The sequence below is a fragment of the Nomia melanderi genome, chromosome 7 (assembly GCF_051020985.1).
Source record: "Nomia melanderi isolate GNS246 chromosome 7, iyNomMela1, whole genome shotgun sequence".
Taxonomy (NCBI): Eukaryota; Metazoa; Arthropoda; class Insecta; order Hymenoptera; family Halictidae; genus Nomia; species Nomia melanderi.
This window is the reverse complement of record NC_135005.1, coordinates 12,791,940-12,805,628: the sequence shown is the minus strand read 5'-3', so window position 1 is coordinate 12,805,628 and position 13,689 is coordinate 12,791,940. Positions and strand designations below refer to the sequence as shown.

The window sequence follows — 13,689 nt, the reverse complement described above, 5'->3', positions numbered from 1 at the left end:
AATGTATAATCTTCAAATGAAATTTCCACCAGAAGTAGAATGGAAAATTTTGTTGTACTTACAAATTGTCGACAGTAAGATATTACACGAGCTCAGTAACGAAAGTAAATAGTACGGCAACGTGTTAACAAGAGTATCCATCAAGACTCGTTCGAACTCGTGCGAAGATTCCATCGGCATCGCAAGGCAACAGTTGATACGTTCCCAGAGATCCTCTAGCTCAATGGAGTCCGATAAGAAATTAAGACGACGAAGCCCGAGCAGCACGGACACCGCGCAATGTTGCTAACGTGAGACTTTCAATGTCTACGGAATTCCGAAACAAAGGATTCCAAAGCCGATCTCCCATTTAGCGAAACGGAACACCGTACAATCAACGACGCACACGTCGGCGGCGTCGCGAACACTCGAAACCGGAGAGTATCGTTTAATTGCGACCCGTTTTTGTCCGTCGTTTTCATTGCTGCGGACCGGAAGCGCGGCTTCACATGGCGGGCGGAAGGGTTTTTGTTCTGTAATCCCACGGATTCGGTGTCGCTGAGGTGCCGGGAAGCGTCCCTTACGTAATTTGCTTCCTCGTCGCGGTTCGGCGCCGCTTTTAATTGGCGCCGAACAACCGAATTCGGGTAATTGAAAGGTGGATCTATCTTCGATCGGCCGACGTTTCCGGGACGTCGCGTCCGTCGAACGAGAGGGCTTTCGTTTTCCTTTCTTTCCGACGCGCTTACGTAAAAAACAAACTTTCCATTCAATCGGCGAATCCAGCCGGCGGTTACGTCAACGGGGATATTCGCCGATTTCGGGACGGGATCTTGCCGCGGGACCTTCGTTCTCTCGTCGCTGGGACGATTAACCTCTTGGATTCGATGCGCCATTTAATGGGTTTCGCGGATGTGATCTTTTTGAACACTATAGCGGCACAATTCTTTCATCGATAATTGTGAACATTATAATCTAATACCCTCTACAGGCTCAGTGACTTTGAAGTTACCGATATATTGGCATCTCGTCGATTTATTTCATTCTGCATAGCAAAGTGGCGAATAAAATGAAGTGATTAAGTAACTTCAACCTTTATACGCTCACACGTGGAAGTTTCACGTTATTGCAATTTCAAAATTACGAGGTATACTCGTTTTAACAGTGTTGATCGGCAATTTTACGCAGAAGCTATTTAACATGTTGAATGCCATGGGAATCACCAGTGTCCCCAACTAAATCGAATTACTATAGTTCACTCAGTTTAACCATGATTATTTGAAAACATTTCTATACTATAAATAATGCTAATGTGGTGACATTAAGATAGATGAACCTGCAATAACAATGCAATTCAGTTACATGATTTAATATCACATTTCTTTCATTTCAGTTTATTCTATTGTTCCTAGAAAAGTTGACATTCGTTTGTTTAGATTTTGAAAACGATAGATTTAAAACTGGATATTTAGAATACATGTTCAAACCCGTCGAAACATTTACTAAATAATGTTTATAAAGTTCAATGTGCGTCAAACTGACGCGTTCCGTAAACCCAGAGTTAAATACAAAAGTGAAACGATCTACGTAAAACTTCAAAATACTTTATTTATCTTATGCATAGTGAACTGAAACGAAACCTTGGACGTAGCTATTATATAACTTTGAATATTTTGTTTTCGCGATATCTTATATCGTCCTATGTTTTGAAAATTGAAATGGCTGATGCAAGTGCAGATAGGAGTTAACTCGTGACCGGTCAGCAAGGTGTTAACTTAACCCTTTGCTCGAAAGTTTTTCATTGGAAGTATTCAATAGTTTTGATGAGATATAGATGACATTGAAACTAATTATAAGTTTAATGATTAATACTATAAAATTAGTAGAACTATTGAATACACTGTTCCTTTGTATTTACAGATTCGTGTTTGCTCATTTTATACTACATACATTTGTTTAGAGTCACGAACAAAAATTCTTACTATTATAATAATTTTCTTACTATGTTTTTCAAGAAATAAATCAAAGTAAATTTATTTGAATGTTACTTTTTGATATTTTCTTGTAACAACACAATATTTGTGATCTCATTAGATAAGTACTCTTATTAATTTTTCTGCATACACACCCAATAGCTTCCGCATTTTTGGTAAATATCCGCAAAAGTTGTTTAGCATCCAAACGGTTAATGTAATTGCACAGTGGAAAATTCGCAGTGATGTTACATTTATTATATGTAGACCGTGTCAACCCTCGTCGTACAGAGGTGTAGCTTCGCGGCTAAGTCTCGCCGTAGCTAAAAGGAACGCGTGCACGATTATGGCGGTCGATAAACACGCTGGCCGATTAGGCGCGGTGGATTACCGTCTAACGTATGCCAACGGCCGGATGCAAATGAACGTTTGCTCGCGAAACAGGCTACCGCGTCAAACAATTCACCGTTTCTCGCGCAACGAGCCGCGAAACGTGCGTGTGCTCATACAGCGCGCGACTTCCTCGTTGCACGATCGGCACGTTCCACCGCGTTACGCATTTCGATTCGACTTTGCGCGTCGAGTTTCACTGGATCGATTGATTTCTCGGTACCCTTCGAGGTCAGGACACGGCGATCTGTTCTTCATTCGCCCTTTGTAACTCAAAATTTATCAATCGGGGACTCAATTTCCGACTGACTCGGTTCTTTACGTCGATCTTTGTGCAAATCTGCATTTCTAAGAACATATTAACCCTTTGCACTCAAAAGGTGCCTCTCAGTCACCATTCGATTGGTGCATCGAAATTGTAAAATTTCGTAGTTAACATTAAGTCTTGAGTAATCTGTCGATACGTGAAATGTGGAAATAAAATACCATTGTTCCCCTTATTTTGTGAATAGATTCCTCGTTGAGTTACTTTAAGAAAATGTCATTTATAACTCATACAAATAAATTGAATATTTCTAGTGACAAAGGGTTAACCCTTTACACTCGGCGGTTTTTCGCTAGGAATATTTCAACATTTTCCGATGAGATGAAGACAATATTTTGTGAAATCAATTCGAAGGGAAATCACACGAACGAAGCTATTTTATTTCAATATTTCTCAAATTGCATTATAAGTAGTATAATATTAAATATCAAATTTTATTGTTTTGATATTAAGTGGTGAGTGAGTCACCTCTCGAGTGCAAAACAGTTACATATGACTTCTATTTTTCACGTTATGGTGGTCGACATTGAAGCGATACAATCATCTACGACCTTGAAGTAACCTTCAAAATAAATTTCACAGTAAATTAGATCGAAGGTGCAGCTGAGATATTTCTTATGATTCAAACTGCGTTCCAATGCGAGAACGTTCTTTATAACCTGCAGATCAACTGTTTCGGAGGAAACATTAGTCAGCCGAAAAAAGAAAGATTCCAACCTGACCTACAAACCTAATCAGACTACCAGGAATCGTTAAATCCAAGATGACCGGTTTGAAAATTTTCTTTAAAATTCTGTTTCCTTCCGTTCATTTAACTTCTCATCAGTCTATCAGTGTTGCGCTCTCTCTTTGCTTCCGTTTTCAATTAACACATTGACTGCCACGAAAACATCAGCGTTTTATGTACCCCTTACACCTTCGTAACAAAGGTAAATAGGAATAATTATTAATTACTAGCTACCACAATTCTTACGTTACAATATTATCTAGTTACGTACGTCATTGAATATTTTTACTCGATTTTTAGTCTATCGTTTAATTGACAGTCCTACATTAATGTAACATTTTAGATATGCATAACACAAATCCGAACTAAAATGACAAAATCATTCTTTGAGTTTGTATAGAGACATTTCAAAATGTCAAGTTAATTGCTCGGTAGTTTTAGTGTTAACCCTTTGCACTCGAGAGGTGACTCTCAGTCACCATTTTATCTGACGCAGTAAAATTAGAAAATTTAATATTTAACATTGAACTATGTATAATGCATCGGCGCGCGAAATATTGCGATAAAAAAGCTTTAAAAAAAAAACATCGTCTTTGTCTAGTTAGAGAATATTAAGTATTGCCAACGAAATACTTCCGAGTGCAAAGGGTTAATATAATCACCGACACTCCCGTTTCTAGTAGCTGAAATTTAGCCGGCGTTCAATGCGTCAACTTATACGCCGCTAGTTGTTTCATTGATCACGTCAGGACCAGGTGCATACAAAATGCCGGCGCGTTCAGCGTGAAAATCGGCGACGATCCAAATAAGACGAACGCCGGCGTCGCGTCTGGATAATCACCGGGCGAGTCACTCGGCCCGATTGTGCCTTAATGACGCGTCCGCCACATTTAAATCGTCGCGTTAGGAAGAGTGTCCATATCGAGGGGACGCGCGGGCGTGGGTCGGGCCGATCGTTCGATCGTCGCGCGTAATCGTCGTTTATAAGGGCCTCCCCGGCTGCGCGCGCGGACGAAGACGACGGAGGAAGCGGGACACGCGGCGGGAATGTAAAAAATGTGAGTTACAAGCGCCGCGCAGGTGAGCGTGGGCAGGCTCATGGCCAAACGCCGCGTAGGCCTCACCTGCGGCAATCTTGTTTCAGGAAATGCGCGCTGCCGTTGCGCTCGCAACGTCCGACGACTATCGAGTTGCAACCTCCAAGTGCAATGCCAGTTGCCAGTGATTCAATGAAAATCACGGGGTCACTCTCGGCGCGGCTAGCTGATGCTGGTTGGCCGTTCGCTGGATAATTGCTGCCATGCTACTTTCTAGTCGTTGCAGAACATCCTCTCAGAGATAAACGACACGAGTTCGTTACGTCAATTTTTGGATTCCCGATTCAGCGCTATAGTGAATGCTGAAACAACCTTCACAGGCGAACGAGCGATTGAATTGACCTTTTTCAATCTATAGAAAGTCAGAGAGGATCTAGCGAAGCTTCAATTAACTTGCAATTCAGTCTGCGTATTGAATTAACTTTGAATTTATCCGAAAAGCTGCTGTTATTTGAATAACTGTAGGAGAAAAAGTTCAGATTCGAGGACTTCGAATTACAGTTACAGTATTGGTAAACTAGAATAGTGCCTGTGATCGAACAAGTATTTCTAATTCCAGGAATAATCGAACCAGTGTTCCCCGAGTCATCAGGCAGAATGTAAAATCGACTCTCGCCTCGGAAACAGTGCCATGGAAACTAGAGTCGCGCGTCGAATCATCCCGTGGTGATCAACAGGTGAAAAGGCGTCGCGTACGCGTACGCGTCGCGTCGCGTCGCGGGGAATCCGTACGAAACGGGAATACAAATATTGGCAAATGGACGTGGCAGGTGATGTAAATCGTAAATAGCTGTGACGGCTTTCCCAAGGAGCGCCGCGAGTGAAATTTATTGGCCGCGCGAGCGAGGCGCGCGGCCAACGGTATACGTGGGCCAGGTCCAGCGTACGCACATCGAATGTTTACAATTTTATGCGTTTCTAATGATCGACGTGTTCGGGTTAACGAGATCGAATGCGCGCACCCTCGGTAGCCGCTTTCATAATCGCTCCGATGACTAACGCCGCGTATAGCGTGTCCATACCGTGCAAGGCACGTCGATGACGTAAGTAAGCGTGCTCGCTGGCAAACGCTTTGCATGCGACGGCGCCGCATGTGTAAACCGCCTTAATGCCGCGAGCGTTCACGCTGCGCGACTATCGTCGCTGTAAATCACGCTTTCGCGAAATCTAATCGACGTTTCCGACGGGAAAAGAAAGTCCCGCGGAGCGTCGCTCTTATTAGCTGCCTCCGTTCTGCCCGATCCGACGGAGATTGATCATCCGTTTAATGACAGACCTTCGAAGGGGGACACAATTCATGGAGGCACCCACCGCACGAAAGAATTCAAAGCGTCCGGACTCATTCTCACGGCGCGATGCACGGTTTCCAGGCGGGACTCATGAATTCCGTCCGCGTAACGAGAATCGAGTTTTCCGAGTTACGCTAGAATATATCTAGATGGTTTCTCCTGTCCCTCGCTCGAATCGGACGACCAGCAAGAGTTATGCGTTTGTGATGCACGGAGAAATCCGCGGAGATTCGCTAGAGATAGATACGAAGGGGAACCTTGCGTGTTATTGTTGCAAGGGAAAGTATTTCAGAGGTTAGAGTATATATCAGCCTTACGTTCTTGGAGTTAGTTTATACTGTAAAAGAACGAGGAAGCTTTTCGGAAATACGAGACACATTCACCTATCATTCTTCATCCCGTCCCTAGTTTCTCCTCGTTCAAAGATGCATCGAACTCTGAATATCGTGAACGATTCGAAAGCATCATCTACAAGTTCACATTTTACCTGATCGGCGCTCTCCTCCCAAATCGGATCGTCCCATCCTCCGGATGATCCGGAAGAGCCTCTGCGACCCGGATCCCACGAGTTTCTCTTCGTATTATCCAGCGAATCCGTGGAGAGTCTTCTCCTGTCGTAGGAGCCTCTTCTGCCGGAGATCGGCAGCGCGAGCCTGTCTTTCCTCAAGTTCCCGTTCGATCCCATCAGGTCGGTGCTCAATGTCACGTTCAAATTGCCCCTGAGGTTCCCGCTCGAGCCGGCGAAGCAGCTCTTCAGGTTCGACGTGCTCTTCGTCTTCAGGTCGGAATTCGACGCGCTCAAGCCGCTCTTCAGGGAGGTCTTCAAGGTCGGCGACGTGGCGAACAGGCTGGACAATGTGTTGGCGTCCCTCCGCGGGCTGGGACGCTGAAGGCTCGTCATCGATTTCGCTACGTAGTCCCGTCTCAGCGGTGAATTATAGTTGGTCGCGGTGTCCTTCTTCAGGCAGCCCATCGATCTGCCGATCGGGTCCCGTCTCAGCGCTGCGCTGCCGATAGTGGTGTAACTGTCCTTCTTCGAGTGATTTATGGCGCCCATCGAGGAGACCAGCGGATTCTTTCTGAGCGTGTTCGGGAAACTCGAGGGGTGCAGCTCCTTTCTGGGCGGCGACATCGGCAGCCCTATGGATCCTCTTCTGCTGGGAGACGTTCCCAGGTGACTGTCCCGGCGGCCGAGCGAGTCTCTCCTCGTCTGCGTGCTCCCCATGGAACCCCTGCGATTCCAGCAGTTCTCCTTCGCGTGTTTCCCATGAATATCGCAGCAGCTCGAGTCGATCTCGACTTTAACCACTTCGGGGTTGCACTGCTGCTGCTGCTCCAACTTCACGTCCCTGAAGAGGGCCTCCAGCCGGCGTATCGCTGCCTGTTGGTGCGCGGTTGTTGACATCTTGCTTGAAATCAATGTTAACGCGCTCACCAAAATCGTGTAGATCTTCAGGCTAGTTAGTCGATCTTTAGAATAGATGTACACTTAGATCCAGTGCTCTTCATAATTGCGAAGTCCTCGATCGTATGCTCGGCGTGGAATATCGATGACACTAGTGAACTTGTTCGAGGACGTACGCAGACCTAAACTCACTGGCACGGTAAGGTCGTCAGCTTTGCTCTTGAACAGTCTGGCAATTTCTATTGTTCGCGATCGTTGCGTCTTTTCAATGGAATTTCGAGGATAACGTCTCCGACGTCTTCGCGCGATTTAGCATAGAGGATGCGATCAGCTGGCCGATCTCGGAGAGGACAACGACGCTGTCCCGTTAAACAAACGACGGCCGGCTCGCGGGACGGAAATCGTAATCGTGGTTACATGGAAACGCGTGGTGCGGCGTTACACACGTCCGGTGAGGCACTGGGGGACTCCGTGAGGAGAGAGACCTGAGCGCCTCAAAGGAGCTCTCCATACGGATCCCCACCAGAGCAGTGGCATTCGCAAAGTCCAAGTCGCCATATTAGGTCAAACCTTATGGGTTTGTCGCGCAAAACTGCGGGAGAACACCGAACGCGACCCTGGCGTGCCGCGTAATCGGGTCGAGCGCCAACATACTTTGCCATTGTCGGGCTCTACTTTCCTCTGTTTATGGCCTATCTCACGCGGTCCACGCGAACCGCCTGTCGTCGACACCGTTTCCCATGGTGTTCGAACGAACGACCTCTTCCGAACTGATTCATTTTATCGCTGCTCGAAAGAGCGTTGCTACGCTCGATTCCTTTCTATGACAATCTTCGGCGTACAGAGTGTATCGGAATCTATTGGAAAATACTGTTGTAGATTTTGTACTTGCTTTCTTGAAGGGTAATTCCTTTTCTCGTTGCATCACGATTTTGAGAACACCTTGTATGTTTTGTAATTCTATAAAGAGATTATCGGTTTACGGATGAAGTTTTAGAAAGGATTTTTAGTGCAATGTATCTATGAAATAGAGTCGTATCTCTCGGTATCTTTCGAAAAATCTTTGTGTGAAGTATGTTCGATTATTTACGAGATGGAAGGCTTTATGATGCGACCGTCTGTAAATGAATACAGTTTTCATTGATCTTTGATACCTGGTATCGTTGATCGCGTCCTCATTTTTTACGAATGCTGAAACTATCAACGAAATCTGTTTGAAATGTGAAACGAAGCGATTAGATGAAGCATTGAAATCAAACTATGCAGCTTTCTGCACGTTGACCTATATCCTTGGGTTAACAACGAAAACGTCGGTGCATCTGCTTGCGTCTGTTTTCAGAACGGTTGACGAAGCTCTGCCTTTAGAGAATGAACGAAGGGGAAAAAATGTTTATTGCCTATTACTAGGAAATGTCGATGAGTCACTGTGAACTGTGGTAGACAGTGTCGTTCGGCAATAAAACTGGACAAGCTGTTTAACAGGCAAATGTACATAGTGATGTCACGTAATTCGAGTAGAATGTTTTCATTAGGTTTTCACTTGGATTATTTCAACTGGAGTGTGAATTAACCGAGAATGTCAGAGTAAATAGATATACTTGTTAATGTTCGATAAAAAGAGATGGAAGTTGGAAATTCATCGAAATAGATTCAGTACTTGAAACGGAAGAATTTCCGATTTTTATTTATTTTTCTACGCCACTTATGAAACAATTCATTAGGAGAGAGCGCTGTAAGTGTAAATACTGTTAATTAATCGCCGCTGCACCAGCGAAAAACGGTAACACAGTGCATAGAGGTATTTGCAGGTGAAGACTTTCACAATTGCAACGAGATGGAGCTGCAATTCTCTTCCACGTTCTGCGTCTATTCGATTCGTACCAGCGAAAGGAATGCGTGTGATAAACCAATCGAACTAACGTTAAATTTGACAAGAACAACAGCTGTAATAATAAACAGAACAATTCCAATGTTAAATAGAAAACAGCGTCAGATTTTGTGAAAGAAACTAACGAATATTCTCCAAAGAGAACTCTGCGATTTCGCAACTAAGATGTTCCTCTGCGCAATAAATTTGACAAATTTGTCCATTTTATTACAGAGAAGTATGCTTACTCGAACGATTGAAAGATTTCCCAAGAGAAAATGAAGGTTGCAGTTTCAACATAGTAGATCGCCTACACGATCTTAATGCTTCAAGTTCGAGCTAACACTTTGTCGTTAACAAATGAAAAATGATAAACGGTACTGCAGGTAGCTCTAACTGCAGTTTAATAATCTCTAACGTAATTGTACACTAAACGCGTATAATAACGCGCACGTGCCACTATTAACTTACTAGGCGACTCGTTGACACCTACACATACTAGCTCTCGGAGTCCAGTTCACCTTGACGGCCGAAGGTGTATCACACTTTTAGTTCTGGTAGGAAAAGGTATACCCTTTCGGAAAAATGACACGCCAGCCGGCGGCCGGTGTTTCACGCAGAACAAATCGCGACAATCGCCGGAATTCAAAGAGCTATCAAACAACATTAAGTATTAACCCTACAACGTTCCTCGATTTGTCCACAAACTCGAACTCTTATTGTAAAATCAGAAACATATAACAATAATTTCCTTATGCTACTCTCGAATTTGAAAGTATCCTTGACAAAATGAGAACACCGTTAAACTGAAAAGAGATAAATAAACAAAATGACGTTAAAATAACACAGACGTGATTGATTAGGGACCGTAGACCTAAATCAGAAGTAAAGGTTACGACAACAACCGAAGATCTGCGTAGAAAAACTTCCAAACATATTACCATAACGAGCTTCAAAGCGTATTATCTTTTTTGTCCCGCAGATCCTATTGGCATGTTAATCTCCTCGACAGTTTTTTCCCGGTTACATCACGTTCATCAATATTATAATCAGAATTCGTCGTAGTATCGTCGCCAACTATGTGGTGCGACAAAAATCTCGGAAAACCGCGGCCACCTACGCGGAACCGCCATTTTCGTTTGCGTTATGAGACATCTTCTAATTGTGCTAGTCGAACGTGCATCGGCGAGCGTGTGCGCAACGATTTGCATCCTCCAACTGCGTCATCGCGCAACATAATCCGACATCGGTCGGTAATGATCATTAGAATTTCGAGTGTGGGCGATTGGGCCTTGCGAGAGGTTTACGCGGTTGATTCGCGACGTTCCACTCGGTATGCAGCCAGACGTTATTCCTGAAAGCTAGACTCTCCTTAATAAGAAATTAACAATCCAATTAAACTGAATGGTCCCACAGGTGTTCATCCATTCTTTCATCGCGTATCGCGATTAATATCTCTCTCGAAGATAAGCTCAAAGATCGATGTGCAGCGGAAGAAGCTTTAGATAAGTCAGAGCAAACGGGATTAATAAATGTAAACGATAATAATGAACCGTAGTCTCCTTTGTCTTCTGTATTCAACGAATCAAGACCGCGCATTGTAATCCGGCCAGATTAATTGTTAAGATACACTTTCCTCCAGAGAAGTGCGAATTATCGTATCGTCTGCTAATAATAACCGAGCATCGTTGCATCGTCTGAGTTCGTTATTAGTAGACGATACAACGATGCTTCGAACTTCTATGAATAAAAGTTTATCTTGATCGTTAATCCTGGTAGATCAACGCACTTCGATTCCTCGAATATACGGGGGCAAAGGAAATTATATGAAATGTCTCGAGAAGTCTGACCTATCGTGTTTCACACCTACGATGCGCGATCCATTGAATCCGAGGTGCACGCGCGTCTAGGAGCGGTTGCGACACATCTGCGCTGAAAAGCAGATCTTATATGGATCGATGAACTAGTTCGTCCGCGAAACTGGAAAGAGACAAAGCAGGCCGTGACCCATTGACTCATTAGCACTGCCAAAGACAGAGCACATGCACCGTCCGCTGGCGAACGCGTCGATCACGTACGGGGCCATGGGATCGGATCGAATCGGAGTCACACCTATGCGCTTTTGAATGGACACCTGGTCGACAACTGACGCTGCAGTTCCACGAAATGATCGTTGCGTAATCGTCCGCCGTTCGTATTGTGGATGCCGTTTCTAGAATGATTAATCGCGCATCGTGAATTCCGGCGACGGCGAAAAATCCCGATCGAAAGGCGACGATGCGCCTCTCGTTCGGTCGTTGAGGAAAACTGGAGGACGAACGATATCATTCGATGATACTTTCGGAAGACACGTTCCGCGATTTCCCCGCGACGTTGCAAAATACTTAACAACCACTTATGAAACGAAAATGAAAACGAGAAATCTCGCGAGCGATCTTTTCAGCGTTAAGTTTCACTCGATGCGAACACGAGCGCTTCCATTTATCCGCGGCGTGACGCAATCGGAATAAATCCGGCCGCGATTGTCTTCTCGAATCTCGCTCGAGCGTCGCGATAATTGCGAGACGATTTTCCAACGGGATCGGATATTCCAAAGGTCTTCTTTGAAACGTCCGTCGAGCGGCTTTTCCGAGCGACGACGCAGAAGCATTATTCAAATGCGAAGCGATCCCGCAACAATGTCCATCCAGATCTTCAGCGGAAACGTTACGTCGCGTGATAAACATCTATCGATGCACGGCTCGCAACGTTTGGTCTACGGTTACATCATCGGCGCACTTTCCGGAAAAGGATTCGACACAGTTGAAGACAAGGGAACGGGGCACGGGAGGGGGAGAAGTTATGCGATCAACTGCTAATTGCCCCGATTAAAGCGTTTAATTGGCAATTGCCCGATTAACCGATCGACGATTACGGTAAATTGAAGCCGGCGCCGATCCAGAAACTCATTTCTCGGCCGAGGAAATTATTTTCTCCATTTTTTCCATCGTTTCAGACCACTTTCACCGGCGTCGGGAATTAATTTGACACCTCGGGCAGCGTCAACCTAGTCGCGCGACCGCCATTTTGTACGTTTTGTTGGCGAAAAGCGGACTAGATGGTATTACAGAATGAAAAATAGAATGTATTAATATTTCTTATTGTTGTTATTATTGTGCTCATTGTTATGTGCTTGTTATTATTAATGTACGACGACAGAATATAAAAATATACCACGAGTCTGACACGTTATTCTGCACGAATGAGTTGAATCGTCTGTACGCTCGTGGAAATCGATGAATAAATCGAATGTCCAGCGATAACTGTTCCTTTGTGGATTAGAACGATGTTCTACGACGATGTACACGCATGTCGGAATTACTGGTTTGCTCGCCGAGGAGTGGGAAATGGGAAAAATGAGTGGAAATCGATTTTATGAGCAGTTTTGTGCGCAACGTTCGCAACGATTCGTGAAAATCGTCGGCGAGCCAGTTTCACCGATCCATTGCGCCTTTTGACTGCAAACGGGTCACGGGTTATGCGAGCGACGGTAGAAATAGACGCAGATAGAAAGTTCGATATTGAATTCGCGTTTCCACGATTACCAAAACGCGGCGCTCGTCGGATTTTCAAAATAATAAAATAACGGCGGAAACTTATTGGCAGTTAAAAACTCCATCAGCGCCGACTCATGAGTTCACTGATTCTTCAATTGGAACGAAACTGTTATTCCTCTGTGTTGAAATCAACGATGAATTGCGAAATGCTCGCGAGCAATGGTGAATTATCATATAATATATAGAACTTATTAAAAGTATATTGAGCAATTTGCAGGAAGTTCTGGTGTAATACAATTCAAACGAACGTTCTGTCGATATTTCGTTAGCACTGCATTGTTCCCCGAAGGTTGCTATAATATTTCGAATCGATTTGCAGTACGATTGTAAATTAATTGTGATTCGATTAGTTCCAGCCGGTAATACGAACGTCGAACGCAACGATGGAATACATTTTTATTCGCGTGCATTACCGCGTGAACTGATCAACGTCGCATTTTATCGACTTACCTTTATCGGCTTGACGACGTCGTAATGGCTCTCCTGCGTTCTGGCATCGTAGGTTGCGCTTAACACCGAGTTCTGTCGCCTGAAACGATCATACGCAGCGAGAAATACAATTTTGTTTCGTTCAAACGGGCGCTGTTTCAAGAATCCACTCGAATGGACGTTCAAGCGTCAAAGGATGAAGGAATGCATGGAATCACCGTGAATTCGAGTAAAGCGGGCAATTATTATCCTTTTACAATTCTCGAGAACTCGTTTCAGAAAATGGTAATTATTCGATTTCGAATGAATAAACGATTAATTGCGAGACTCACAGTACTGTGTCGGATCCGTTGATCGTAGGTTTCGGCGACTGGATTCCAGACCGCACGGGCGTGCTCATATGAACAGGCGACGGACCTTTGCTTCCCAAAGGTTGCTTGATACTGAAATCAAAAATAACGAATGATTGTTTTCGGATTAGTAAATAAATAGCTTGATTACTTATGTGATAGTTCGAAATAGTAATTTGTAATTATTTTAGAGCTGATAAGAATTAAGTAAAGTATGTTTGAAAATTTCTGTCAGGCGAAAAGGTTTAGGGAAGCTTAAACA

The 13,689-nt window shown here is 44.2% G+C and overlaps 1 protein-coding gene across 7 annotated transcripts in view; it reads right to left on the bottom strand.

Annotated features, from left to right (window-relative positions):
• The window catches only part of LOC116430476 (WD repeat-containing protein 47), a 118,498-nt gene that overhangs the window by 55,089 nt on the left and 49,720 nt on the right, over positions 1-13,689 (bottom strand). For 6 of the 7 annotated variants that reach the window (XM_031984688.2, XM_031984684.2, XM_031984686.2 and 3 more), the window contains 2 exons: positions 13,410-13,520; positions 13,099-13,177 (listed from right to left, as the gene is read on the bottom strand). In XM_031984688.2, coding sequence (XP_031840548.1) covers positions 13,099-13,177; positions 13,410-13,520 — 190 coding nt within the window. Of the gene's footprint in view, positions 1-6,267; positions 7,779-13,098; positions 13,178-13,409; positions 13,521-13,689 lie in introns of those variants that run through there. The other variant, XM_031984689.2, reaches the window with a different exon arrangement.